The sequence below is a fragment of the Panthera tigris genome, chromosome A2 (assembly GCF_018350195.1).
Source record: "Panthera tigris isolate Pti1 chromosome A2, P.tigris_Pti1_mat1.1, whole genome shotgun sequence".
Taxonomy (NCBI): domain Eukaryota; kingdom Metazoa; phylum Chordata; class Mammalia; order Carnivora; family Felidae; genus Panthera; species Panthera tigris.
Window position 1 is genome coordinate 96,930,805 of NC_056661.1, and position 26,427 is coordinate 96,957,231.

Below are 26,427 nucleotides of genomic sequence, written 5' to 3' on the forward strand. Positions count from 1 at the left end.
AAATGTTGGTTCACTATAATATTGTATTTATGGTATTCAGGGCACATGCAGAAAGTAAAGAAGTCTGAGAATTAGCTGGACCCATCTTGAAAAATCCAAAAAAACAAATAAGAATATAACATTATTGTTATATTCATTTAATTGAATCACTTCCAAACCCCAGCCTTGGATGCCATCAAATATTAAAAAAATAAAATAAAATAAAACATAAGATCAAATGGGCAAAAGTGGAAAAGGACAAAGGTGTATAGATGAAAGTTCCAAATAACTTAGTAGTGCCTATTATCTCTCTCCCCAAGGGCAGAAGGGCCATTACTGCCACTGTGGGACAGTGACATATTCTCCTCATTGCTGAATTGAACCAATCTCCTCTCTTATGGGTGATCACAGCAAGGGTAAGTACACTAAGTGAATCAGGAAAAGAGATTGCTGGGGGGGATGTCTGCAGACAAGGCATGAAAGAGCTTTTCTCTGGGTTTTACCAGGGCAATCACATTATAGGAAGAGAAACTTTCAATCAACTAGGAAGAAAAGGTTATTATCCCTGAAGTCCTTTTTTTCACCTGGTCACAATTAAACATCATGGGTTAAGAAGAAAGAAACTGTCATTTGAACAGCACAGTGGTCTAGGCACTTGATGGGCACTTTGTTCATGTGGTCTCACTTGTGACTTAGATGTCTTCCTCCCTCATCACACCCATGGGGCTACAGCAGAGAAGCTGGGCAACTTGTCCACCCTCCATCAGCAAGTGATAATTTGGAATTCAAACACAGGTCTGTATGACTTAAAAGCTTGAGCTCTTTATACCACATTTGGAAAACTTTGCCTCTCAACAAACAGGTTCCCTCCTTGCTCTTACTCTTCTCCAGATATATACTAACTCATTCCCTTCTCTTCTCCCTTACCGGAGGCAGGAATTCTTCAAACTGGAACATCCTTGCTTCCTCTCAGAGACTCCTCTTTAATCAACTGTTTTGCCTAGAACATCTTCAAGGAATCCCATCTACAAAAACACTTTGGACTGGGAACTAGCAAAGCCAGGACAAAAGGACAAAATCCTTTTGAAATGGAGGGAAGAGACGTTGTTTTTGTTAGTCATACAAATGAATCCTGGGCATTTGGGTTTAGGTCTTGGACCTAGATCCGCTACTCCAAATGGTACGAGTGTGGCCAAGTATGGGAGGTGATCTAGAATGCCTAGATTACAGGCCTCCTCAGTGTATGCAGGGCCACAAGGATGTCTGCTTCTGGGGGGTGGAAATGTGGAACACCCTCGAGTTCTTCACTTTCTTTGCTTGCCTTCACACCAGCCTCTGCTGAACAGGTAAGGGAAAATTAAAGTGAGGGTGGAGTATGCATATTAAATGTGACTTTTCTAACAGTCAGAGGCCCATCAGACACAACCCCCAGCAGAGTTTAATTTCGCCTACGATAGTTTGCACAACCTCCTTTCTGCTACCAAGGTATGTGGGGGCCTGGACTCCAAGAAAAATCACACACACAGTACTTGTGGATATTTCATCCAGGTTGTAAAGAGGCATGATATAGTATTCTTACCACATAACACTTCTTTAGAGACAGGAATGTGTCAGAATTTGGTGTCTCTCTCCTGGTCGACAATTGGAAAATCCTTCCTGGCTCGCTTTGGCAGTGGGTAATAGCCAACTTACTGCTTCAGAGATTGACTATTACTCAACTTTATTTTTTTTTAATTTCTTTAATGTTTTTATTTATTTTTGAGAGTGACAGAGAGAAACAGAGCGAGCGGGGGAGAGGCAGAGAGAGAGAGAGGGAGACACAGAACCCAAAGCAGGCTCCAGGCTCTGAGCTATCAGCACAAAGCCTGGACATCGGGCTTAAACCCAGGAGCCATGAGATCATGACCTGAGTCAAAGTTGGACACTCAACTGACTGAGCCACCCAGGTGCCCTGGTATTACTCAACTTTATTAAACTCTCAGCCTTCTGAGAATACTTGTGACTTCTATGTGCTACCAATATGCACATTTAAAAAAAATTTTTTTTTTAACATTTATTCATTTTTGAAAGGCAGAGTGAGACAGAGCGTGAACGGGGGATGGACAGAGAGAGAGGGAGACACAGAAACAGAAGCAGGCTCCGGGCTCCGAGCTATCAGCACAGAGCCCGATGCGGGGCTCGAACTCACGGACCGCGAGATCATGACCTGAGCCGAAGTCGGCCACTCAACCGACTGAGCCACCCAGGCACCCCCAATATGCACATTTTAAAACTGTGCCTATAATCTTAATTTATGCTTTATAAATGACACCCTGTTAGAGTAAAAGTTAAAAATAGAATTCTCCTGAACTCAGTACATGAAGGATTAAAGTTTTCCCTAAGGCTGGGAAATGAGGGAAGATGGCCCTGAAATGGTTAAGTTTAGCCTGTAATACTAATAACAAAAGATATGAAAGAGAAAAGAAAAGTTGACTGTGTCCTGAATGTATTAACAGTTAAAGAATGTTTATTTAACCATTCCCTTTGTTCTGATTTCATAGTCATCAAGTGAATTTCAGGCTATAATTTGACATCTCACATTCAATTATTAACAGAAATAGAATGGACTGGTCATAGACTATAGTTCTCTGGTTAGTGTGACAACTACATTTCCTATTAAAAATTAATAAACTGGCACTCAATTTTAGATATCAACCTGTGAGCTTGGTTTCCATCAAAGAGTCACTGAGAAATGCATCCGTTCTCGTTGAGTTGACTAAAACTTCAGGGCTTCAAGCCTAGACAAGTTCAGGGCCAGATCATTTACTGTGATAAATTCACCAAAATAAAGCCTTCTCACAGGGTTCTGTAAGGTGTCTAGAAAGCCAGCTGCTGGCTCGGCCCCGACAACACACCTCTTGCAGACTGGGTCTGTCTTCAGATTTCCATGCCCCAACGTTAACCATAGCAGCCCATTAATTGCTGGCATCCTAGTCAGCCTTATGTGCAGGAATTTGCCACAAACAGAACACTTTCTTCACAATGAATTGGGGGGAAAATACACTTTGGTGGTTGTCTCATCCCACTGGTGTCAATTGTCGATTGTCACTTTGAGGAAGAAAAACGAAATTAAAGAAGAGAAAGTCAATAATCATTGCCCTCCTCTCACCGCCAAGAACACCAAGCTAATGCACAAAAGATAACACTTAAAAAATATTCCAGACTTACAGGCTTTTTCCAATTTACTATACATGTTTACTTTCACCGGTTTTGATAAGGAAATACAAGATTTTTTTCCTGTGCAATTTTTCTCTGTCTTGAACATCTGAAAGCAGACAGATTTGCAAATCCATCATCAAGGTAGGATACTGTAAATATATTTTATTCATGTTTACCCTGTTATCTAGAGAGTTGTTTGCTTTCCTACTGCTTCTGGGGGGAAGTGAGAGTTCTACTTCATGGGACTACCCCAAACAACAGTAATGTAATTTCATGACAGCCAACATGAAGAAGCGCTTCCCTATCAGTTTCTAGATGTATTTTGAATTAAATCAACCGATATTTATTGAGTCCCTAATATGCATGCTCAGCACAGAGAAATCCCCAAGTTTATATTCATGAAAATGTTATGATTGAAGTCGGTTTTATGTGTTTATTTGAAATTGTGTTGGGACAGAGACAGGTGGAGGCCTTCCTTGGTTCTCTCATGTTGCTGCCATAAAAAGCATGGTTTTCTTTTTCTGTGAAAAATTAATTAAGTTCTATAAGCCTCAGTTCTAACTCTAGTATGGGTGAAGGGGGGATTAAAATTTAACTTGAACATCTCAGCCACAGAAGTCTAGGTATAGTCCATTGATCATTAATAGCCTTTGAAATTGGTTAACAAAGGGATGGCTGGCTGTTGCCATGCACAGCCATACAGTCCTGTGGAAAGAGAGTATGCTTCTGTTGCTAGAAACTCTAAGCAATGTCACCATATGAACCACACTATTCCAACCCATCAATAAAATGTTGGTGGAAAGGGAGAAGACAAATATCCCACAAATAATAAGTGATAGCCATGACAAAAGTATATGATTTCTTACCTCTTATATTACCTCTTTTTAAATATATTTTTGTGCTTACTGTTTTTATAATGTAGAAGATGAGGCATTTTCTGAATGGGTGGGGAAACTGAGGAACCAGATCCCTTGGTGGCCTGGGACAATGTCCTGGGAACGCATTTTCAGGATGCCTTTGGAAAAAGGAGTGCACTCTCTCATGAGAAGATGTGATTTTGCTGGGGTTTGGCAAATAGACTATGCCAAGAGTTACACCGTTCTCTTTCCCATGAGTGAACGTTAAGCTTCTCTGAGAACGAAAAGGTACAATGCTGCTGATTAGAAATAATACTGAAAGTTCAACAGACTGAATTATAGTGGCTTAGATCTATTTTTGCTTGTTTTTGTTCTTTTGTGGGGTATTTTGTGTGTGTGTGTGTGGCAGTGGTTGTTGTTTCTTTTTTCTTTTTTAATCTTTCTCCATTGACCTTACCTCCACTTCTGTTTATCCAGCCTTCTTCATAAAGTCTCTCAATAATTCCAGTGTAAATTAACTTAGCTTCTCTAGTCTCTGTGATTGAATATATGTGGGGACAACTGTCATTAACCATTCTACTTTAAGGCACTCTAGCTTCCTTTCAGGGAACGATTTCCCCTTTTGGTACATGATCATAGTTGGAGAGTAATTGTAAGTATCTGCCCTGACAGGGTCCCACCTCTAAGTACACCTGATGTCAGCCCATTGAATGTTTTTACCCTACGCTATGAATCTGAGCAACTGAGGCAACATGAGTGGTTGACCATCATGTAGCAGTGTCAATATAACAGCAGAATCCTGACCAGACTGTTCCAGCCATGCTATGGCAGCTATACTTCTTGCTTCTCTACTCTTCAGAACTCTCCAAAATATTCCCTGTTCCCAAGCCTGGCCCCCTACCTGGCCTCCAACTAATCTTGAGAGCCCCCATGATACTTTTTGAAATAACTTCAATTTTGCTTAGTCTGTGGACTTCTGTTGCACGCAAGTGATATCTCTTACCAACATACTACGTAAGTCAGTACTTGATTGTACATCTTTTCATAATTTTTGTACTTCAGTTTTGCCTCCCCAGCAGGATTTTTCAGTAAAGGGTTATCATTTACTAAATGCTGAAAATGTTAGGATAACAGGAAACATACACTGAAGGGGATTTTAAAAATAAGTAAAAGATAAAGAAACAGACTCTGCAGCTAAAGCAATTTGCCATAGTTCACATACTTGGCAGTGGGATCAGGACTAGAACAAGGATTACCTGCTTTGCTGTTTATTACTCTTTCCACCAGAACAAGTTTCCTTCTTGTTCATTAAGTCATTTTTTTGGAAACATTAAGACTAAACTATGAATCATATTCTCAGATAATATTCAAAGAGAATATAACATGCATTCAAACAAGGAGCCCTAAGAGCAGTTACAGAGCACTCTAACAAAACAATAGAACTGCATCCGTCATTTTAGTATGTCATCCCACGGAGCTAATGGAACACAGGAAATAATTCCCGAGAATGTGCCAAAGAAAGTAATTTCCCATAAGAACCCAAGGAAATATACTCCTATAATGATGACTACAATAACTGATATACTATTCATAAGCCTTCATTTATCATGAGCTTTATAGAGTTATTTCCATACTGAACAGAAATTTTTCTCTCTGTTTCTTCCATGAGACAGCTGCAATACTTAATGTCCCAGGATTAACCAAAAGGTATCATGTTGGATTCAGAGTGACTATTTGCATAAGTGTAGCAGGGAGAAGTTTAAGGATTGTGCTGAGAGGTCTGTAATTCACATTAGAGAAGAAGCCAGGAACATTGCTGCAAGAGGGCCCAGCACACGTCCCTGGCTGCCTGTGCATTCTTTAACGTGGTTATGGAAAAACTGCACTCTAATGAGAGACAATGCATACTGCTCCTGCCAGAGATTTCCATCCCTGGGGTTAAAGCTGAGTCCAAGAGGATTTCCTGTTCTGGGGTTTAAATCATAAATATCAAAGAGCAGAATCTTTAGCTTCCATGTTTCCAGTGTTCTCCATACCTTCTCTATGTTAGCAAATTAATAGTTTGTTCTTTCTTTTGGCATGATTAATATGAACTATTTACAACAACACTTAAGCCCATAACTTCAATCTTTGATAAGCAGATATATCATGTAGAATCTAGATGTCAATTATAACTACTTGAGTATGTGCACGCCTCTGACGGGCAAGGATTTAATCCTCGGGTATGAAGAGCTGAGTGATAGGAGACCTGGAGCAGCATAAATGAATTTTTTATAACTATCTTGATATAACAGTAGCACTGGGGTCATAAGAGAACAGATGTAAGATGTCTTAGTAGTTTCTTACCTCTGAGACCAGAATTACTTATAATTATATAGTATATGTTATCCATTAAATAAAATTAGGTTAACCAATCTAGGATATTCTACAAGGAGGCTAGGGTCAAGAAAATGCTTGAAAATTTTTTGAGAAAAGAAATTTGCCATCAAAGTATTTTATCAAGGCCTACAGGCCTTCTGTTACTAGAACTCTGCCCACTTTGCCAGAAGTATCTTCTATCACCCCCTGCTTCACTAACTAAAATCCATCCACACTGGCCTTATTTCTTGATCTTACCTTAGAGCATTTTATACTTCTGTGTAAAAATTTGGAGTTTGGAATGAGTGTCTCTTTCTCATGTAAGTTTTCAACTCAAAGAGCTTCCCAGACCACCATAACTAAGGGAGCCTCCTCCCCACCACCATCTTCTTAGTTACTTTCTACTCTTTCCTCTCTTTGCTTCATAGCATTAACACCAAACACAATTATCCCACCTATTTATAACCAGTTTACTTATAGTTTAAACTCTATCGGGGGGGGGGGGGGATCCATGAGCAGAAAACGAACGAATACAAATTATTTTTTTCCAACCACTTTCTTCAACCTTGCACTGTTCAATTTTCCTTCCCTGCCTTTTAACAATAACTCAGGCAGCTCCCAAAGTTGTTGGGTCACTTTCGGTTATTAAAAATCCAGACTCATTTATAAACCTCAGTCTCATTCTCTTTCTCAGGATGTCTCTTCCCAGCATGTTCCTTCACTCCTCCTCTCTCATCCTTCCAATATTAGGGCTTCTGGAATTGGGGATGAAAAGGAAGAAAAGATAGCCAAGATCTTATGTAACTGTCTGCTTTTTGGAGGTTCTCTTTTGGTCATAGAGGCTTCTCTCTGGGTAACACCACCTAGCCTTTGATGTTCTCCCTGCAAAAAGCTTCCAACTGCTGGTTCCTCAGAAAACTCTGAGGGACCCCTGGCATATGCAATCCCATTCTGGCTCACTTCTTCCGACCTTCCCACAGGAAATGCCCTTTGTATGTCACCAAGCTCTTAGTTGTCAAGATCTACTCAGCAGGTAAGGTTACTGGGAGGTCAGCTCAAGTCCATCTACAGTTATAGGGTCTATTTGAACTGGGGAATATATTTGCCATGCCCAGGTTAGAGGACAAGTCACTCCTCTCTGTTCTGCCATTTGTTTCTGATTGGTTTTCCACAATGTGGAAATGGCAGAGAGATCAGCAAGTACGCGCATAAGCATTTGACCCCGCAGAAAACAAGAAGCAGTCTTGCTTTCTTGCAGATACCCCCAATCTCTATGGGTGGCTGTCTTGAAGCTCCCCTTCCTTTGCTTTTGGGGTTAAACAAATATTCACGTGACTTTTAGGGGACACCTCCCCAACTCTGCAACAATATAGTACTCTAGTAACAAATGCAGTAGAGGAGAAGCCAAGCACTTTCATTTCAGGCAGCTGATTCTCTCTCATTCTCTCTCTCTCTCTCTCTCTCTCTCTCTCTCTCTCTCTCTCTCTCTCCTCTCTAATCCCCTCTAGGAGACGTGGAATGAAAATGGAAAGGACACTTGGGAGAATTACTTAAGCAACCACAGCCTTGAGGGGATATCTGTCTCCAATTCTTTGTTGTTGTCTTCACAATCTGGAGCATTCAACACATTTTTAAATCTCAGATTTGGCTTTAGCCATCCATTGAGGAGGAACAAACAAGGTCTCTTACTAAGTACCCTGTATTAAATTGTATTTTACTTATGTGTGTTTATTTTTTAGTACCTCCTACCAGAGCAAAAGTTTAAAGAGAGCAAGAACACCCTTTATCTCTACCATATCCCCAGCCCCTAGTATAGGGCTTGGCACAAGCTGAGGTACTGAATATTCATTGTAGTATAAATGAAAGTCTAATAGAGTTTAAGGAAAGTTGTAGTTTGAGGATTTTATTACTACCTTGTTTGCAGAAAAAGAAAAGGTACCCCAAGTCTACAGTAGTGGCCAGACTAACTTCCATAACTTCCAAGTTAGTGACCAAACTGTAACTAGAATCAAGGGTCCCCTCACTTTCTTTTTCTTTGTCTCTCTTCCTTAGTTCCCCAATTCCTGTTGTCCCATGTCCCTCTCTCCTTTCATTCTTCCCTCCCTCCTTCCTTCTTTTTCTTTCTTAAACAAGGAACAAAGCAATATACTACCTCATTTATATATATGGATAAACAGAGGAGATGATACTAAGGTGAAATTTTTGAAATGTTGGGAAACCAGAACAGCAAGTTGACTAATTTAGAGCAGATATATTTGACATAAAACTGAATTTCAAAGGACCTTAAGCTAAGCAAACAGAATATATCTATAAACCTAGTATTCATCATATCTTTAATTTGAAAAAGATCCCTGGTCATTAATGCCTTTTCACCCAAACTTTTTCAAGAGAGGATGTTTCTCCAAATCCTCCTTTTTTTTCTTTCTGTCTCTCTCTCTCTCTCTCTCTCTTTCTTTTTTTTACTCAGAATATTCTCTAATCAAATTCACACAAGGAGAAGAAAACTACTAAGCAATGTCTTCTCTGTTCATTTCAGGACTTTCCTAAATTCCCTCCTGATCTTTATCTGTAGGTTCACAAATGATTTCTAGTCAAGTGCATCAGGAAAGGTGATATATTCTAAGTCAATTCCAAAAGGGAAAGTCAAAGGACTTACCCAGGAGCTATCAGGCTGAGCAAGCACACTATTTTTACTTAGATTGCATGACTGTTTGAGGGAATCATTAAAAAGGAGTGTCTAATGATAATGGAGTAGATGGCAACCCTCCCCCTCCAAACCAAAAGGCTTCTTTTCTTGTCACAGGTTCGAACTTCTAAAATGATTTCCTCTTAAAATATTTCCATGATTCTCCCTTCATTGTCTCCAGCACCATGCCATCATTATCCTAGCCCACATGAAGCAACCAGTAACCACTTTGGCAATTGCCACACTTGTAATGAATGATCTTTGAATCTTTCTTCCCCCTTACTACATCTAAGCAACTATCAAATTGTCTATCAAATCTAAAACCCTTCTCATAAGTGGCCCAGTACTTTCTACCATCAAGCCAGTCAATCTCATTGTAGGAAAATATTATGATTAAGTATTTGTCAGTGAAAAAAACAAAACAAAACAAAACAAAACATATTATTTGGCCATACTGTTTCAACTGTCTGATTCTAGTCTTTGAGTTACTTTACAATTTTGTCAGATGGAGATAACCTATAACAATGCATAATAATTATTGTCTACAATTGTGTAAATTTTGTCTGGTAGACAGTCAATGAACTTTCCTCCCTTCACACCTACTCCCATGAGGCCAGTTTTACCTCCATTTGCACATTTATTTCAATATTCCTGATTTATGAATGTGTCCTTTTTTTTTTATAATTCCCCCTTGAACTTATGACCAGTGTCCTTGTTAATGAGTTAAAATCTTTAACATCTATTTAGTTTTATATCTGTATTAACACCATGATTTTATCTTTTGGAAAAGAAGTATATTTTAACACCCAACGGTAATTCACTGTCACGTCTTAACATTCAAGGTCATCAGTAATATGGCCCCTTTGGCCATCCTACTCCCCATGTAAACTCTTCAATACTAAAATAGCCTAAATCATTGTGAGTACACTGTGGGAGTTTTTGTTTCCTTTTGCTGGCTCTTAGTCAAGACTATTCTTCTGTTCATGTCTTCTCTAACTCCACAGCTGGACCCATGGACCCATCGGTACATTGGACCACTGAGCCAGTCTTGATTTCATAGTCAAGAAAGCACCCTGTGTACATATATATAAGTCTGGTTGTTGTACAGCTAACAAGTTATCCCTCACTGATAATAGCAGTATTTGGGAATAGTTTTATGATCTGTTAGGTGATTGTCAGGATACAATACGGATATTTTAGGTGAGAGAGGATAATCTGCTTTGTTAACCTTTTTTTTTTGTTTGTTTGTCTGCTTGATTATGTGTGAACTCAACTCAGTCAAGAAAACATTTTATTCTCAGTGAAGGTAGAACATCCCTTTGAGATATGCTCTCATGAGTTGTCATGGTTCTGTGTTTATTGTTAATCTATGATTGAGATTGCAGAGCTGAAGCTGCAAGCTCTCAGTGTGTCTGTGCGTCTGTAACTGAGGAAAACCTTTACCTCTTACTGGATGTTTGATGTTTTCCTACCTCTTGAGCACATAAATAAATTATAGTCTCTCAAATCCCAATAGCTCCATTCTAACTGGTTCATAAAGAAAAATAAGCACTTATATAACTCTAATATTCCCAAGTGTCTCAGGAAATTTTTTAAAAATGGACATGTAAAACAAGCCTTCAAAATTTCTTACAGAAACCTCAAGATCAGAAGCAGGTTTGCACAAAAATACAAGTTCACATAATAAACTTGTATCTTTTACAATCTAGGCAGGTTTGATAAACTTTTGGTTTGAAAGGAGCTATCTGATTCTTCCTTGGTTTTATCAGTGTAGTTGTATTCATTTGCTATTGCTGCATAACAATTTTACCACAAACTTCTAGGCTTAAAGCAACACACATTTATTAACTCACGGTTTCTGTTGATCAATCAAAGCTAAGTTCATTAGACCTACTGCAGTAAGGGATAACACCACCTTGAGAGATCCTAGTAATGTCTCAAAATGGGAAAATTAGGGAAGGATAATTATAGGGCTCGGGGATCTGGGCTTAAGTGGTTGAAGGCAAGTTTGTCAAGACAGAGAACTAATTGACACGGGGGACAGTCCTTGACATAATAGTTTAGGATTGAGAAATATAGTAAGGCCAGCTTCTTGACATGAGTCTTAATAAGTAAATGGTTTTTTTTATAAGCTACCTATTTGGCCAAGTGAGCAATTTATTATCCTGATAGGAGACAGAGCTGTTTGGCCAGATGAACAAATCATATGGATAAATTGCTTTTCAGGAATTTCCTAAAGCAAATAGTAAAATTGTTTCCTGGTTTATATCTTTTATACTCCTGAGTAAGAATTTCCTGGAACAAGTATGAAGTCAAATTGATATAGGGAATCTCAATTCTCACTCCCAAACTATGTAAATATAAATCATCTAAATTCTTAAATTTTAATTCTGATAAGTGATTGTCTAAGTTGCAGCATGTCTACTTAACTTAGCCAAGATACTTATTTAACTTTAAAACCTTGGACTACTCTTAAAATGAAGTTATTTACTGCCTAATCTTGGACACTTAGGCAATTTCTAAGTGAAATATAATACTGAAATGCAGTCTCTCGACATATTTTTAAGATGCATGCTTTTGTTTCTTACAGTGGATGTATTTGTTGATCATGTTAATGACTGTGTTCATTTTTCTAATTTAAAATGTAAATATAAATGTGTGTGACTCCAGAGGGTTTTCTGGTTGTATTCAGGAGTTTTGCTAATTTGCTAAACAGTGTACAATAGATACTTCTACATTTCTCTTCCAGTTACTCTATGAAACATAGTTTATTTGACTGAGAGTTATACTCTATACAGGCAATCAAAGACCATACTAAAGCAACAGTAGCAGAAAAATGCAATTGTCAATGCAAGGAATGGGATGTGTTTTTGTTTTCAAGGAAAAGAGAAGAGTTTTGTCTGAAAAGGTCTGTTTCTTCCAGAATGTAAACGAGGATAATGTGAGACAAATATTTAATAGATATAGGAAATTACAGTTTGGCAGGAAACAAACAAACAAGCAAACAAACAAACTGTATTTGCCTCAAACTGCAAGCAATGAGTCTGAAAAGAAGAAATAAAATGTTTTCAAGTTTTGATGAAGTTCACTTAATTTTGATGGATTTATTTGTAAAAAGTATATAATTATAATTGTATAATTTAAAAAGTAGAGCAAGGAGCTCATGAATCTTTTATTGCTACATATAGTATTAATACAAAACTAGAATTTTGTTTTCTATATATTAAAGCAACAGCCTATCTCAAACTATTTGGTCTTTTCTTAACAAGGGATAGTAAATAGATACTCTTTCACATTCTCTGTGATCTGTCTGTGTGGCAGAAATTTCATGTCAAAACATCAAAACAGTCTTCTGTGTCTTGTGCTGACTTTGTCAAGCCCTTGATTAGTAAGCAACAAAAACATAAAGTTCCTCATTTCTGAAAGATCTAAGATTCTTTGCAACTGTGTTGCCTTCTTGTTATTTAGAATATTGTATTGTCACTTTGGTTAATAGGTGGCCAATTTATTGTTCCTCAGGAACACCCAATCTTGTCATAATAGGTGATTTAAAGTACTCTGTTAACTCTTGATTTTGCTCTCCCACTATCGTAGCCTAGATTCAGAAAAATTAAAATTTCATCCTTTTTCTTTACACATAAAACCTCTAAAAATTTCCCATAGGAGCCCTGGAAATTCATGAAGATTTGGGGGTTTTGCCTTATAAAAGAAGTGATGCCCCAAATAGTTGTTTTCTTGACATATTCTGTATTTCTTGATTAGCTCAACACTATTGTAAGAACTAATCAAAAGAGTGTCAAATTAAAGCCCAAGTTTTATACATAAAATACTACTCATATACATGTTTCCGAGATTGTACACATAACAGAATGAATTGAAAGGCCCTGAAGATCTATCTGTCAGGGCTCTCATTGTTCATAACATGTTCTTACTCCCAGGAAAAATACTAATTATTACAAAAAAACAAAACAAACAGAAACAAAACAAAACAAAAAACCATGTACTACACTCAGTAGAGACTGCACTGTCTTCAGTTTAGGCATTGTTGATTACCACAGTAAAATAACCATAATCACTTAGTCTTGTGATTTCTCTTATCTTCTGATGCTTGCCAAAAGGCTCAGAGGTCAAAATTTGTATCTTCAAAAAAGAAAGACAATGTCAGAGTTTCACAGAAAGGACTGTACTGTGTTCTTTTAATTGTTGATATTTCAACAAATAGGCTCATGAGTTGCAACTCTAGAGCATAAAGATAACACCGCCTGCACAATTGTCAGATATGTAGGAACGAGTTGGGATTTCCAAGACCCTTTCTACTTTAGAAGCAGATGACTTCACGAAAGCAGCCTGATGACCAAAGCAAGATGCAGCAGAACAAGAAATAAATACACAAAACTAAATACATGAGACTAAATAAATGCATAAATGAACTAAATTTAATTATAGTTATTTGGATTGGAATACTGAAGGCATTTATTTGTTAATTGTCTATTTTCTGATATGTGTATGAAGAAGTCCTTTCTTTTACTTGGTAATTTACCTCTAATTCTTTAACTCTCAACTTCAAGTGAAACATTTTAAAAAGTGGCTTCTAACTCTTAGTGCCTCCTTCAGAATTTAAAACCAAAACACCTTTACTGAGTATCTATACCTTCCATGAAAATGAAGTTACCTGCACTGGGTCATTAAGAAGCTGTTTTCACCAGGTATCAAATTCTTATAAAAAATTATATATTGCACACCAACAGAGAATCTTATTATCTTCAATTGTGACACTGTCACACAAGGTCATACCTGAGGGTCACAATTGAAAATAAGTGACATTTAATCAGTTATGGAAATTCTATCATTAAGCAGCATGTGTATTTTATGTGTAAAAGCAAGAAACCATAAAACAGGTACCACCCAAGAAAACTGGTCTGGTACCTGTTTTATGATTAAAGCCTCACAGCTCATAGGCTACGTCACTCACTGGCTGGCCAGGAACCACAATGTATTTGGGACTTCAAGTAGAAAGAAGTTCTCTGGAATCTATAAGCAATGAAGGTGAAATCTTGGTGGAGAGATTTTCTTGAGCTTGGTTTCCCAATCTTGGGATAGGAAAAAAAATAGATGTTTTTAAATGATTGAATCCTATATTCCTTAATGATTTAAGGAATTTAATTCTTTGGCCTATATAATTGCTCAATACTGAATGCTCAAAGGGGCATACACGGTTAGTTAATACCTTTTGCTGAACTAGGTAAACAAACATAATGAAACCAGACTTGCGTGTGTGTGTGTGTGTGTGTGTGTGTGTGTGTGTGCATGATCAAAAATAATCTCTATAGGTTACTTATGATCAAAAGAGTAGCTTGTTGGGGCACCTGGGTGGCTCAATTGGTTAAGCGGCCGACTTCGGCTCAGGTCATGATCTCGCGGTTCGTGAGTTCAAGCCCCGCGTCAGGCTCTGTGCTGACAGCTCAGAGCCTGGAGCCTGCTTCGGATTCTGTGTCTCCCTCTCTCTCTGCCCCTCCCCGGCTCATGCTCTGTCTCTCTCTGTCTCAAAAATAAATAAAACATTTAAAAAAATTTTTTAAAGAGTAGCTTGTTTAGCAAAATTATTTAAAATTTAGAAATAAAGCAAAAAGGACAGGACCTTTCAATATCATTTTGGTGTACTGTTTAACAGACTAAACCAAGGATTATTTAACTATCTAAAGGAATATATCTGTACTTGACTATTTTCTACTGAACACCTGGTCTCTATGACATACATGTTAACTTGTAGATATTGACTGGTAGAGAGCAAATTTAAGAACGATAGCTTATGAATTTACAAGTGACAATGAACTTTGAAAGAAGAAAGAATCTTTTATTGAGCATCACCTAAGTGTCAAAAACTATACATTACTCATTTAGTCAGAAAAACAACCTTGAGTGATAGGTATTATTATCTTCATTTTACAAGTAAGAGAGTTGAAGTTCAACAGGCAAAATGATTTGCCACATTGTTTAGCGAGTAAATGGTGAAGCCAGGTGTCAAACCCCGAACATTCTTTCAAAACCTACGCTCTTTTTACATTATTCTACCCCCGTAGTAAAAACTTTTTTTCTAACAACCACAAAGTTATACCTGCCACTTCTGCAAACCAAAAATGATATCTAAATGTCACCAAAAAGAAAAATATGCTAGTTAAAAAGGCAGAATTTCATGATGGGAAATGTAAGTATATGTTCTGTGTGCATAGAGTAAAAAGATCTATGAGTCATCTCCTGCAACCCACTAAGTGTTTAGTTGAAGATTGCTCTTTATCATCTAGCTAGATGGCAATTAGAAGCGTGTGAGACAAAGTATCCCTTAGGAAAAATTGGCTCAAGAATAAATCATTTAAAGTGCTTTACAGACGTTACCTAATATATTTTCACATCCCTGTGAGCTACGCAGCCATACACAAAAAGTGATTCTAATTTGTTTACAGACCTTCAAAGGTGATATAGTGTAAAGTGGAAGGCCAAGATGAGACTAACAACATTAGACTTACCTGAGGCCTAGGGCAGTTTCGGCCATTTCAGTTGAAACACCACTAAGTTAATTAACCTCTATTGTTTTCCTTAACCTGCTTAATGAAAATGTCAGTACCATTTGGGCCAGAAGGCTGTGAAACCAGGCAGGTCATTTAGAATTTTTTTTTTGTTCAAGCTGCCCCAATCTGATCTGATCAATGGTTAACATCTTTCACCTTAGAAACAGTAGGAGATATTCATATTCTCCTTCCCTAAGGGATAGGGTGCCTTTTAAAAAGCAGTGAACTGTGAATTTCCAGCTAATTTAAACAACTCTTGTACAGAAAGGAGAATTTGTCTCAGCCTTTGAGGAAGACCTAGGGCAAAATAATTGTTACACTACCATCCCTCTCCCCTTTATCCTTAAAAAAAAAAAAGTGTGCAACTTGGAATGAGGGGAAGATGCATTTTTCTGTCCTCAAGAGAGGGTATTGAGAGTGGTGGCTGCAGCAGAATTTCACACAAGAAAATGTAGTATATACTGTATTTTCTGGGTTTTAATTTCTAAACACATTTCAATGCAAACAAAAAGCAACTGAAAACAATGTTCTGATCATCTTTCCAAGCTCATTCCCACTCCAGTCTCCCCATGTCAGTAAATGGTCCCTGAAGCCATCAGTTGCTCAAGCCAAAAACAGAAGTCACCCTTGGTTCTCTCTCCTCCTCATCTCCTACATACATCAGTAAGTGTTGTCTATTTTGCTGCTAAAGTCTGTCTCCAATCTGTCCACTCTTTTCTCGTCTTCTCTGATTCCACTTTTGTCCAAAACAGTGAAGTGAATGGGAATCCGATGGTAGGGAGTGAAGAACTTTCTCAGAAGTACAGATGTTTGGGAAACACTACAATTGGAGTGGAAGAAAAGGAGATAGAAAAGAAGCTGAAAAAGTGGGAGAAAGAGAATACAATTGGGATATGCAGAGAATTTAGACAAAAAACAGAGACCTAAGGTTGATTCTCAAGCATTTCCCAATCCGAAGACAAGAAGGACAGATGTGAACATATGGTGCACTCAGGATGTGTTTCTTACATTTAGACTACTATAACACATATGAAAATTTTACCTTTTACAACTTCCAAAGGATTATTGAGAAGATTTTTGTGTAATTTTTGTCAAGGTGAAATCTTTTGGCTAAAAAAAAATGATGTAATGTAATAAATAATTGAGTAACACTTTAGAATTTCTTATTCTTTTTTGTATCAGTTTTGGAATACTTGAGTAAATACAAATTGTATATTTGGGTTTTGTTTTGTTTTGGGTATACTCAACTTGATCAAAGACTCCAAAGACCAATATTCAAATTCACTGCGACAGAAACAAGCTTTAAATGTCCTGTAGGAGATTGTTCACTTGTTCAGACAAGCCAAAATTCAGTTTGGAAAATATTGATCTACCCCATACTCTCAAAAATTCCTAGAAGAAAAGTGCCTCAATTTTTTCCAGTGTTCTTCATTAAATGACCTTTAATTTGGATTTGAGAAACATTAATATTTATTAAGTTCAAGTCATAGTCATGTATTAAAAGATAATTTTTAGAAGAAGATATAGCAAGACTTTCATACAGATATAAAATGAACATGTGTCAAAGCTTTTCTTTAATTCATTAATTAATGAAGGAACCAGAAGATATTACAATTGGTTCAAAGGAGAATTAAAAGAACCACACATATATGGCATTAGGAATGGTGAAGTAAATTTGCTTAACAAATGTTAAACTTCAAAACTGCTCAATATCCACAGAGCAATAATCAACTGAATCCCAATGAGATACAATTTGCATTTCTATGGACAAAAATCATTTGCATTACTATAAGTATTATATAACTTGGAGCAATGTAAAATAACTCAAAGACAATAAAAGATTCAGAGACCTGATAGAATCAGATAATCTGGACAATGCCTAGTTTTCCATTGAAGACAACTACAATATCTTGGTCCATTTCTAAGTCTTTCATAAGTTTTCTCTACAAATAATACAAAAAGTACTAACTCCCTGTGCCCCAATGCATAAAATCTAGAAGGAGAGGAATGAAGAAGACAAAGATAAACATAATAACTGAATAGATTATAAAGCACAGTGGGATATATCCCAAAAGACTGAGCTGGTAATTTCCCAAAACACACAAGTATGCACAAGTAAAGAAGATATCTGTTTTGACTGGACAGGGCCTGTGTTGAATGCATACTTAAGCACAGACAGGAACAAAGTACTATGAGAAATCAGAGAAAGGAGTTATATTCCCATAAGGAGCCATGTGCTTACTTTATGGAAGAGGCAAAATGGAGCAGGCTTTAAAGGAGAAAGTTCTTTTGATTGTGGTAATTATTTCACAGACTGTGCATATATCAAATCATCACATTGTACACTAGAAATATAAACAATTGTATCTGTCAGTCGTACCTCAATAAAGCTAAAGGGGGTTGGGGGGGGGGGGAAGAAGACAGGTTTTAAACAAGTAGAATGTGAGATGCAGAGAAAAAAGTATTTTAAGTTAAAGGAATAGTAAGAGAAAAGTGACAGATATATAATGTTCCTGGCTTGTGGGATAGCATGGTTGAATGAAATGAGAGCTAAACAGAAGAAATGGCAGTTTAGGCCAAACCACAAACAATTCTAAACATGTTAAGAGGCTGGGAATTCATTGTGTCCCAACAGGGAACCACCAAAGTTTTTAAGCAGGGAAATGACAAGACCAAATATAAGCCTCAGACAAGCATCTCTAGCAGCAATTAGCAAAAAAAGAGATTGAAAGGTGAGACATTAGTGGAAGGAATTCAGTGGGAATCTTTTGCAATGATTAGGTTGGAACCTGAACTAGAGCATTCTAGGGAGGAAAGAGCTTTGAGGAAGCCAGAATAAACAGGATATGGTGATTCAGTAAGTAAGTGATTTGGGGTTTTTGATGTGCACCCGATATCAGTTACAATTTCAGCATGCACTCCTCCAACTAATGCATATTTATTTAGTTATAAAATATGTACTGCTCTACTAATGAACTAATATTATACATGTAATTTGAAACATTCATATGTGCTCACAAACTTTTTTTTTTTTTTTTTTTGCTCTTAAAAAGAGTGATTTAATTCATGTTTGGATGCTTAATTTCTAAATGGCTTGTTAATTTTGATGGCTTCATATTAGTAATAACTTTCACCTCAAATAAGATTTATGTATTTTACAACAAGATCTATGGTTTACAATGAGCAAATGAAAATTCTCACTTCAAACAATATTGATAACTTCAAGATTTTTTCTGATTTCTTACAGATTTAAGTTGTCCATATCTATGAATGTCATGGATGATATATAATCTACATATATATCTGACATATCCATATGTGGGTATATAATAAATTAAAACCATGTAATATAACTGATGAAGAGTTTGTATTAGTTATAGAAGATTCCATTCTATATATTCTTGTTTGCTAGTGCTTTTATTTTATTTTATTTTATTTTATTTTATTTTATTTTATTTTTTGTTTACTTATTTTTGAGAGAGACAGAGCACAAGCAGGGGAAGGGCAGAGAGAGAGACAGGGAGACACAGAATCTGAAACAGGCTCCACACTCTGAGCTGTTAGCACAGAGCCCGAGGCAGGGCTCAAACCACAGACTGACAGATCACGACCTGAGAGGAAGTCGGTTACTTAACCAACTGAGCCACCCAGGTGCACCACTAGTGCCTTTATAATTAGAATCATCTTTAATTCCCATTCAGCATAGAGATTTTTAATGTCACTTTCTATTTTCTGAGTTTAAGTGAAAGTAGATAATACAATCTGTGAATCCATTTGCTAGGTTCATAGACACAATATGCTTAAAGTAAAAAATTAAGTGAGCCATTGTTGATCTCTTCACAAATGTGAATTCCCACATTCCCCTCAGGATTCCTCTCCAAGTGCACTTGACATGACTCTACATATAGACCAAGTTAGAGTACTGATGTACTTATATGAAATAGTAATAAAACCCTGTTTTACTGTAGTTAGGAATGTTGAAATAACTTTCTAGGCCTAAGATGAGCCATTCCTGTTCAGGGGTGCCATAACAACAAACCAAAAGTTAGATTGTGTTTCTCTAAATGCCCAACCAACTTAACCAGAAATGCAGTGAAGCCAATTCCCAAAAGCAAGCTAGCTCTGGGCTGTATACTTATTTCCTTGTTTCTTCTCATGCCAAAAAGGTTGACTATGTGACTCCAGCCAATCAGATAGTTTCTTTTTTTTTTTCTCTCTCTCTTCCTTGTTCTTTATTTTTAATCCTATAAAAATTCCCAGGGGCACCTAGGCTCAGTCGGTTAAGCATCCGACTTCTGCTCAGGCCATGATCTCACGGTCTGTGCTGACAGCTTAGAGCCTGGAGCCTGCTTTGGATTCTGTGTCTCCCTCTCTCTCTGCCCCTCCTCCACTCGCACTCTGTCTCTCTCTGTCTCTCAAAAATGAATAAACGTTAAAAAAAATTTTTTTTTTTTAACGTTTATTCATTTTTGAGAGACAGAGAGAGACAGAGCATGAACGGGGGAGGGTCAAAGAGAGGGAGACACAGAATCTGAAACAGGCTCCAGGCTCTGAGCTGTCAGCACAGAGCCTGACGCGGGGCTCGAACTCACGGACCATGAGATCATGACCTGAGCCGAAGTCGGCCGCTTAACCGACTGAGCCACCCAGGTGCCCCCCCAAAAAATTTTTTTAATAAAATAAAAATTCCTTGACTTCCACCCCATTTTGCAGCTCTGTGAAGGGAGCTTCATGAGGTGTTGAACAAAGTTTGTTTTTATCACCTAAATTGTCTTTTAAAATCATTCCTAATGGAAATTAACTATAAATAGAAGTTTTAGCACTTTATTCTGACTATCAAATGGCTCATCTGTGATCACACCCCCCAGTTGAAAAACCTTACTTCAGATTAGGCAGAGGAGAAAGATGAGTCAAAGATTAGCAGGCATGACTTGAGGATAGTGGTGTCAATAAACTAAATGGTAAACATAATAGGATGGATGGTCTTGGAAGGAAAATAAAACTGGTATTCAACACACTGAGCCTGAGGTACCTTGAGATACTCAGTGAAGCTATCCCTGAGATATGTAAAAGAGGTCTGGAGCACATGAGAGAAATCCAAGTTGCACACATGGATCCAGTGTGATAGCTGAGGCCAACTTGCAACATAGGTTTCCCAAGAAGAAAAAGTAAGCAAACAAGAAAACTCTGAAAAGTACTTCCATATAAGGGCTTTGAAAAAGCAAGAGGATTCTTCTTGGAGATGCACAGGAAAGGAAAGAAGAGAGACAGAAGGATGTAGTGGCACAGAAGTCAAAAAGAGAAGATTTTAAGAAAGCAAATATTCCAACAATGCTGTGCAGTCAAGAAGGATACAGCTAATATAAAGACATTGGAATTGGTAATTTAGGATGTGGTTGACATTTGAAAGAGTGGTTTAAGTAAAATAATAGGAGCAAAAGTCAGTTTTTGAGAGCTTAAAAATCAATAACTAGTAAGAAAAAATGGGAACAGTAACTATAGATTGTTCCTTTAAGAGGTTTGATAGGGAGAAGAGAGCTTATGTAGTGAGTTAAGGAAAGCACTTTAAATAGGAAACATTTGAGCTTATATGTAGGACAAACAGTGAAGAGGGAAAAGTTGAAGGTAGAAATAAAGAAGGGAAACTTACGAGACCAAGTTCTCAAATGAAATAGTATCCCAAGGCATGGATGAAAGAGATAGCTTTGGGAAGAGGAAGGAGGAATTTTTCAGATCAGAAAAGAACTATAGTTAATAATACTGTATTCCATATTTCAAAGTTGCTAAGAAAGTAGATCTTAAAAGTTCTCATCACAAGAAAAAAACTTGGTAACTATGCATGGTGACTGATATTAACTAGACTTATTGTGGTGATCATTCTATAATACTGTGTATATAAATGCTGTCATAATGTACATCTGAGATTAATATGTTATATGTCAATTTTACCATAATAAAAAATTAGATCAGTATAAACAATATGAATGGATACAGTGAAGCAGAAACAGTTTATACCAGAAGATTCTCACCTCAAAACTGTGCTCCTCCTGCTGCACTGGCTGCTCCATTTCAGTCTCTTTTTCCTATCTGCTTTGTCCCTGTGACCTCCTGTGGTACAATGGCAAATAGACATTTGGAAAGAAGAAGAAGAAGAAGAAGAAGAAGAAGAAGAAGAAGAAGAAGAAGAAGAAGAAGAAGAAGAAGGAGGAGGAGGAGGAGGAGGAGGAGGAGGAGGAGGAGGAGGAGGAGGAGGAGGAGGAAGAGGGATAAAATGTGGTTGTTTTTGCTTTGCTTTTAAGTAATGCACAGTTTAAGGCATTCCTATCAAATGCTTTCTCTGTTTATCAGTTTATTAGGGTTGATGTAACTTGCAGAGCATTAGTAAACATTCTGGATGGTTTAGGGATAGGCAAATAAACATGGAACCATGGTCTAGTTTTTAACATCATTAGATTTGGGCTTTAAAAACTTCAGTCTGGAAAAAAAAAAAAAGTTCAGTCTGGTTAGAGGTGTGGCAGAGAGGTAGAAAGATTGGATTTTTGAGCCAGAATTGAGGAAGACGAGTTTTAAAAAAATGGGAAATTTGGGCAATAAATCATGCCTTAACCAAGGCAACAAGAAGATGGAGAGGAGGCAGTATATTTGAGAGAGTTACTTAGAAAGGAGAATGGGAGTGGAGCCAATGGAGACCTCAAAGTCAACTCCTCTTTCTAGATACTTGTCAGAGAAGGAAAGAGAGATGGAAAAGTAAACACACAGAAATACAGAGTCCAGGGATGTATTTCCCTAAAAAGAGAAACTTATTGGTGGAAGGGAAACAGGAGAAAGGGAGAGTTTAAAGAAGACACAGAGAGAGGATGATTGACATAGGGATGACTGATGGAGTCATCAACACCCCAAGAAAGGGGGACAGGAAGAGATTCAGAGGAGAGGAGAGGGATTAGCTTTAAACTAGAGGGAAGGAAGAAAGAAGTCCACAAGCTATTTACAATATTTCAGAAAGCCTTCTGGAAATTGCAATTAAATAAAATGTCAAGTTTCTTTACTTTTGGCAGGCATTAAATCAACCCCGCAGGCTAACACTGGTTATCACACGCTGATCAGAAATTCTAATTTGCTGTTGATGACATCATAGAAATTTCTAGGATGTTATTGGTGGACCATATGCTGTTAGCAGAGTTACTTATCTGGTTTTTACAATATCAGATTTAATTCTTCCAGCATGTGATCAACCTTGGATCAGAAGAGTGACAGCCAAAATTAAGCGACCATTTCCAGGGAACAGTGCCTAGTGTTTGTACACTTATTTAACTTTATTGCTTATTAGCATTACATCCATGACAGTGATGTATGTGATTTCATTTAAGTGACAAAATCTTTCAAGATATGGGGTCCATGGATGAAAACATAATAAAAAGAGTCCTTGGATGAAAAGAATTGGGATGACAAGATCTCAATAGTCCCTTCAAACCTAACATTCTATAATTTTAAGAGGGGCTCATAAACACGAGTTCAGGAATGGCTAAATGGGAAAGAATACTTGAAAACACCCCAACTAACCAATGACTCACTTATACAAGGCAAGTAGATAGGGAAACAGTAAAAAACCATTCCCATCTGGGGGCAGCACAGGAGAGACCAAAAAAAAAAAAAAAAAAAGTTGGGTGAGGGTAACAAGAGCTTAACAAAAGCAAAGGCATGCTTGCTTTATTGATAACCACAAAAACATTAACCATCTTTAGGAACAGGAATGATTAGTATGAACACACTTTTTAATGTTTGGCGTATCCACCTACTAACCTCACGTAAATACAAATGAAGACTGAGGATGTTTTCTCCCCGACACCTGCACAAACCTAGGTTCCTTCCGTACCTTGTACTCTGTACTTCAGTGTGCCTTTGCCCACTGGAACTGGGCAAACTGAGGAATTTCTTTAAGTTTCAAAAGAAATGGACCAAGAAAGTGAGTTTAAGAGTTGAAACTGGTCTTACCCGTGGGTTGAGTGCTAGGGCTATCAGCGGTTTCGACATCTGGCAAGCACCTACGATCAGCCAGACTGACCAGCTAGCTTGACCATAAGCCCCTGGGACGTCGCATCCAGCTGGGCAGGTTCAGGGGGGTAGAAAGGTCAGGAAAGGGTGCGTTGCGGAAGGAAGAAGTGGAATAATGTGTACTTTTCTTCCGTAAGTGTAGTTCTGTTGCCCCAACCTAGACTCAGGTAGTGGCCAGTACGACAGGAGAAAGCCCCAGAGCTCGCTTTCGGGCTAGGTCGGACCCCTCGTTCCCTCTCCCCACATCCCCATGCCCCTGACGCTGCCGCCGCCCGCTGGCGCCCATGACCCGGTGACCCCAGAGGGCCATCAGGAGCCCGTGACCCCGGAGCACCGGGCATCCGGACCCCCCTCGCAGGCGCAGCCGCTATTAAGGCAGGAGGCTAAAGGGGAGGAGGAGGAAGGGGAGGAGACAGGCGTCCAGGGCGCCTGGGGAACCGCCACCGCCGAGCCGGGGTGGCGAGTCCGGGGGAAAGCCGCCGAGGCGGCCGCGGCCGAGGAGGGCCAGGTGGAGGCCCGGGGCGCCGCGGCGGCGGGGTCAGGCTCCCCGGCGGGAGGCGCGGGTGGCGGCCGCGGGAGCTGGCGGCGGCTCCTCGCCTGGCTGCGGCGGCCGCCCCAGTGCTGCCCCTGTGCGGCGCCCCTTCCTCGCTCCGCCGCGCACTGTTGTCATGGAGGAACCAAGATGGCGGCTCTGGCCTACAACCTGGGCAAGCGGGAGATCAACCACTACTTCAGCGTGAGGAGCGCCAAGGTGCTGGCGCTGGTGGCCGTGCTGCTCCTCGCAGCGTGCCACCTCGCCTCCCGCCGCTACCGAGGTGAGCGGGCCCTCCCCCTGCCCGGGCCGGCCGGGGGAGGAGGCGACGCGGCGGCTGGAGGCCGCCCCCCTCGCCCAACACACGCCCACGCTCACGCGTTCGCCCGCCCGCCCGCGCGCCGGGCCGGCGGGGGAGGCGGTGGCCCCACGTGCCCCCAGGTGGCCCCGGCGGCGGGCCGGGCGCCCGAGGCCTAGTGAGCGGACTCCAGTGAGGGCCGCCCCTGGACTTGGGCCCGTGGTCCTGGCGCCCCCCGAGCCGCCCAGCGCTGCGGTCGGGCAGCCGACCCGGGTCTGGCCCGAGTTGCTGCCGGGGTCCGAGCACCAGCGCGAGCTGGGCCGAGGTAGTCGCGCCAGGCCCGGGGCTCGAGTGCAGGAGGGAGGCCCCGCGGCCCTCGGGGCGGGGGGGGGGGGGGGGGGACTAGCCCGGGCCGCCGAAGGCGGAGGCCGCCCTGCAAGGGGACACCTCTGCCCGGAGTTGGGGTCGTCGATTTCTGCGCCCTAGGGGTCTGGCTCTTTCGCCTTTGTTTAATCCGGCCTCTGCCCTGTACGGCTAAGCCGAGCTGTTGTTGGACAGCGGCAAGGGCCGCCCCATTTTCCTCTGCCGCGGGGGCGACAGCTGGCAAAGGATGCCCTTGGCCAAATGGAGGAGGTGTCACCCAGCCTCCGTGATTCAGAAACGTTTAAAGGGTTCTGATTGCACACTTTTTACAAATTAAAGACAGTGGGGCAGATATTTGAAGTTCTGGCTTGATAGGAGTCGAGGTGGGCAGGGAAATTAACGTTGGAAGCAGTTTGCAAAGAGGCCTTCAATGTGGGTTTTGAAATTGGTGTAAAGGGGGAAAGGAAATAGGACCTCCGTATTTCAGAACGAACTATCTTTCAGTAATCAAGGGGTATTTACTTGTCCTTGTTGATTGATTGATTTTTTTTTTTTTTTTTTTTTTTTTTTTTTTTTTTAGTTTTGTGTTAAAATGCCACTAGGAGAGAGGCTGACAAGCTGAGGGAAATTAATAATGATAGGATCTCTTATTTTTGGCTCTTAGTATTATCGAAACCATTATCTGGACAGCTCTTGGTGACTGTGAGATTAATTGGTCAAGATGTAATGTGTAATGGACAGGTGCACATTTAACGCTGTTCCCATTTAACTTCACACCACTTTGGCAAAATATCCAGTAAACCAGGTACAGGAATCTGAGCTCTGTTTTCATCCCAGGAGATCTTTCAAAGTGTAGGACATTTTGATCAGTTTTGCTGCCTTGTGTTCTCCAATTCTTGAGGATTAAAAATCTTATACTCTAGTACCATAATGGACGAATAGCTCTTTATATGAATGCACTAAATCGATTTTAAAAGATAAATTCTTTATACCCTTTGGCCTTTTCCCTTCAGCCTCCTATAGATCACAGCCATGTGATCTGGCCGGGCTTTGGTTCATCTGCAGTGGCTGTAACAGAAGTCAGACACTTTGATGTACAAAATAAAACTAATGTTTTATAGTGTCGATGCATTAATTTGTGGTCATTTTGAAGAAAAATTTTTAACTACTATTAATCATTTTATGTTAGTTTGGTATAAGACGACAGTAATCTAACTCGATCTTGTCTATAAGATGACAGTACTCTAACTCGATTTTGTCTCTGTGATGGTGGTGAAGGTAAATGTTGTAACTGATGCTATAGTGGGAAAAGTAAACATCTAGTCCCCCCTCCCTTTTTTTATATTGTGCGTTTATCTTTTGATAAGCTTGGATGATTATTATATTTAGATTATATATTTCATCCTTTCAAAATCTGTCATCAGAAGGGAAAATAGAATGTCAGATGGAACCTTATGAGTCAGTGTGGCAATCTGGGGTTGTTTATAAAGCCTCCTCCAGAAGCTAGTCATCAGCTTCTGTAGGTGCTTCAGTGCCTT

The 26,427-nt window shown here is 39.3% G+C and overlaps 1 protein-coding gene and 1 long non-coding RNA gene across 11 annotated transcripts in view; one reads left to right on the forward strand and one right to left on the reverse strand.

Annotated features, from left to right (window-relative positions):
* LOC122233582 overlaps positions 1 to 23,931 on the reverse strand; it is a 67,910-nt gene extending 43,979 nt beyond the window's left edge. For 2 of the 3 annotated variants that reach the window (XR_006211214.1, XR_006211211.1), the window contains exon 1: positions 23,637 to 23,931. This is a non-coding gene — a long non-coding RNA (uncharacterized LOC122233582). Of the gene's footprint in view, positions 1 to 21,673; positions 21,753 to 23,636 lie in introns of all 3 variants that reach the window. The other variant, XR_006211212.1, reaches the window with a different exon arrangement.
* Positions 23,932 to 24,268: 337 nt separating this feature from the next.
* CASD1 (CAS1 domain containing 1) overlaps positions 24,269 to 26,427 on the forward strand; it is a 141,464-nt gene continuing 139,305 nt past the window's right edge. For 7 of the 8 annotated variants that reach the window (XR_006211204.1, XR_006211203.1, XR_006211205.1 and 4 more), the window contains exon 1: positions 24,269 to 24,511. Coding sequence is in view for 2 of the 8 variants with exons in the window: in XM_042966590.1 (XP_042822524.1) it covers positions 24,379 to 24,511 (133 nt within the window). In the remaining 6 variants the exon portion in view is untranslated. Of the gene's footprint in view, positions 24,512 to 24,780; positions 24,852 to 26,427 lie in introns of those variants that run through there. The other variant, XM_042966613.1, reaches the window with a different exon arrangement.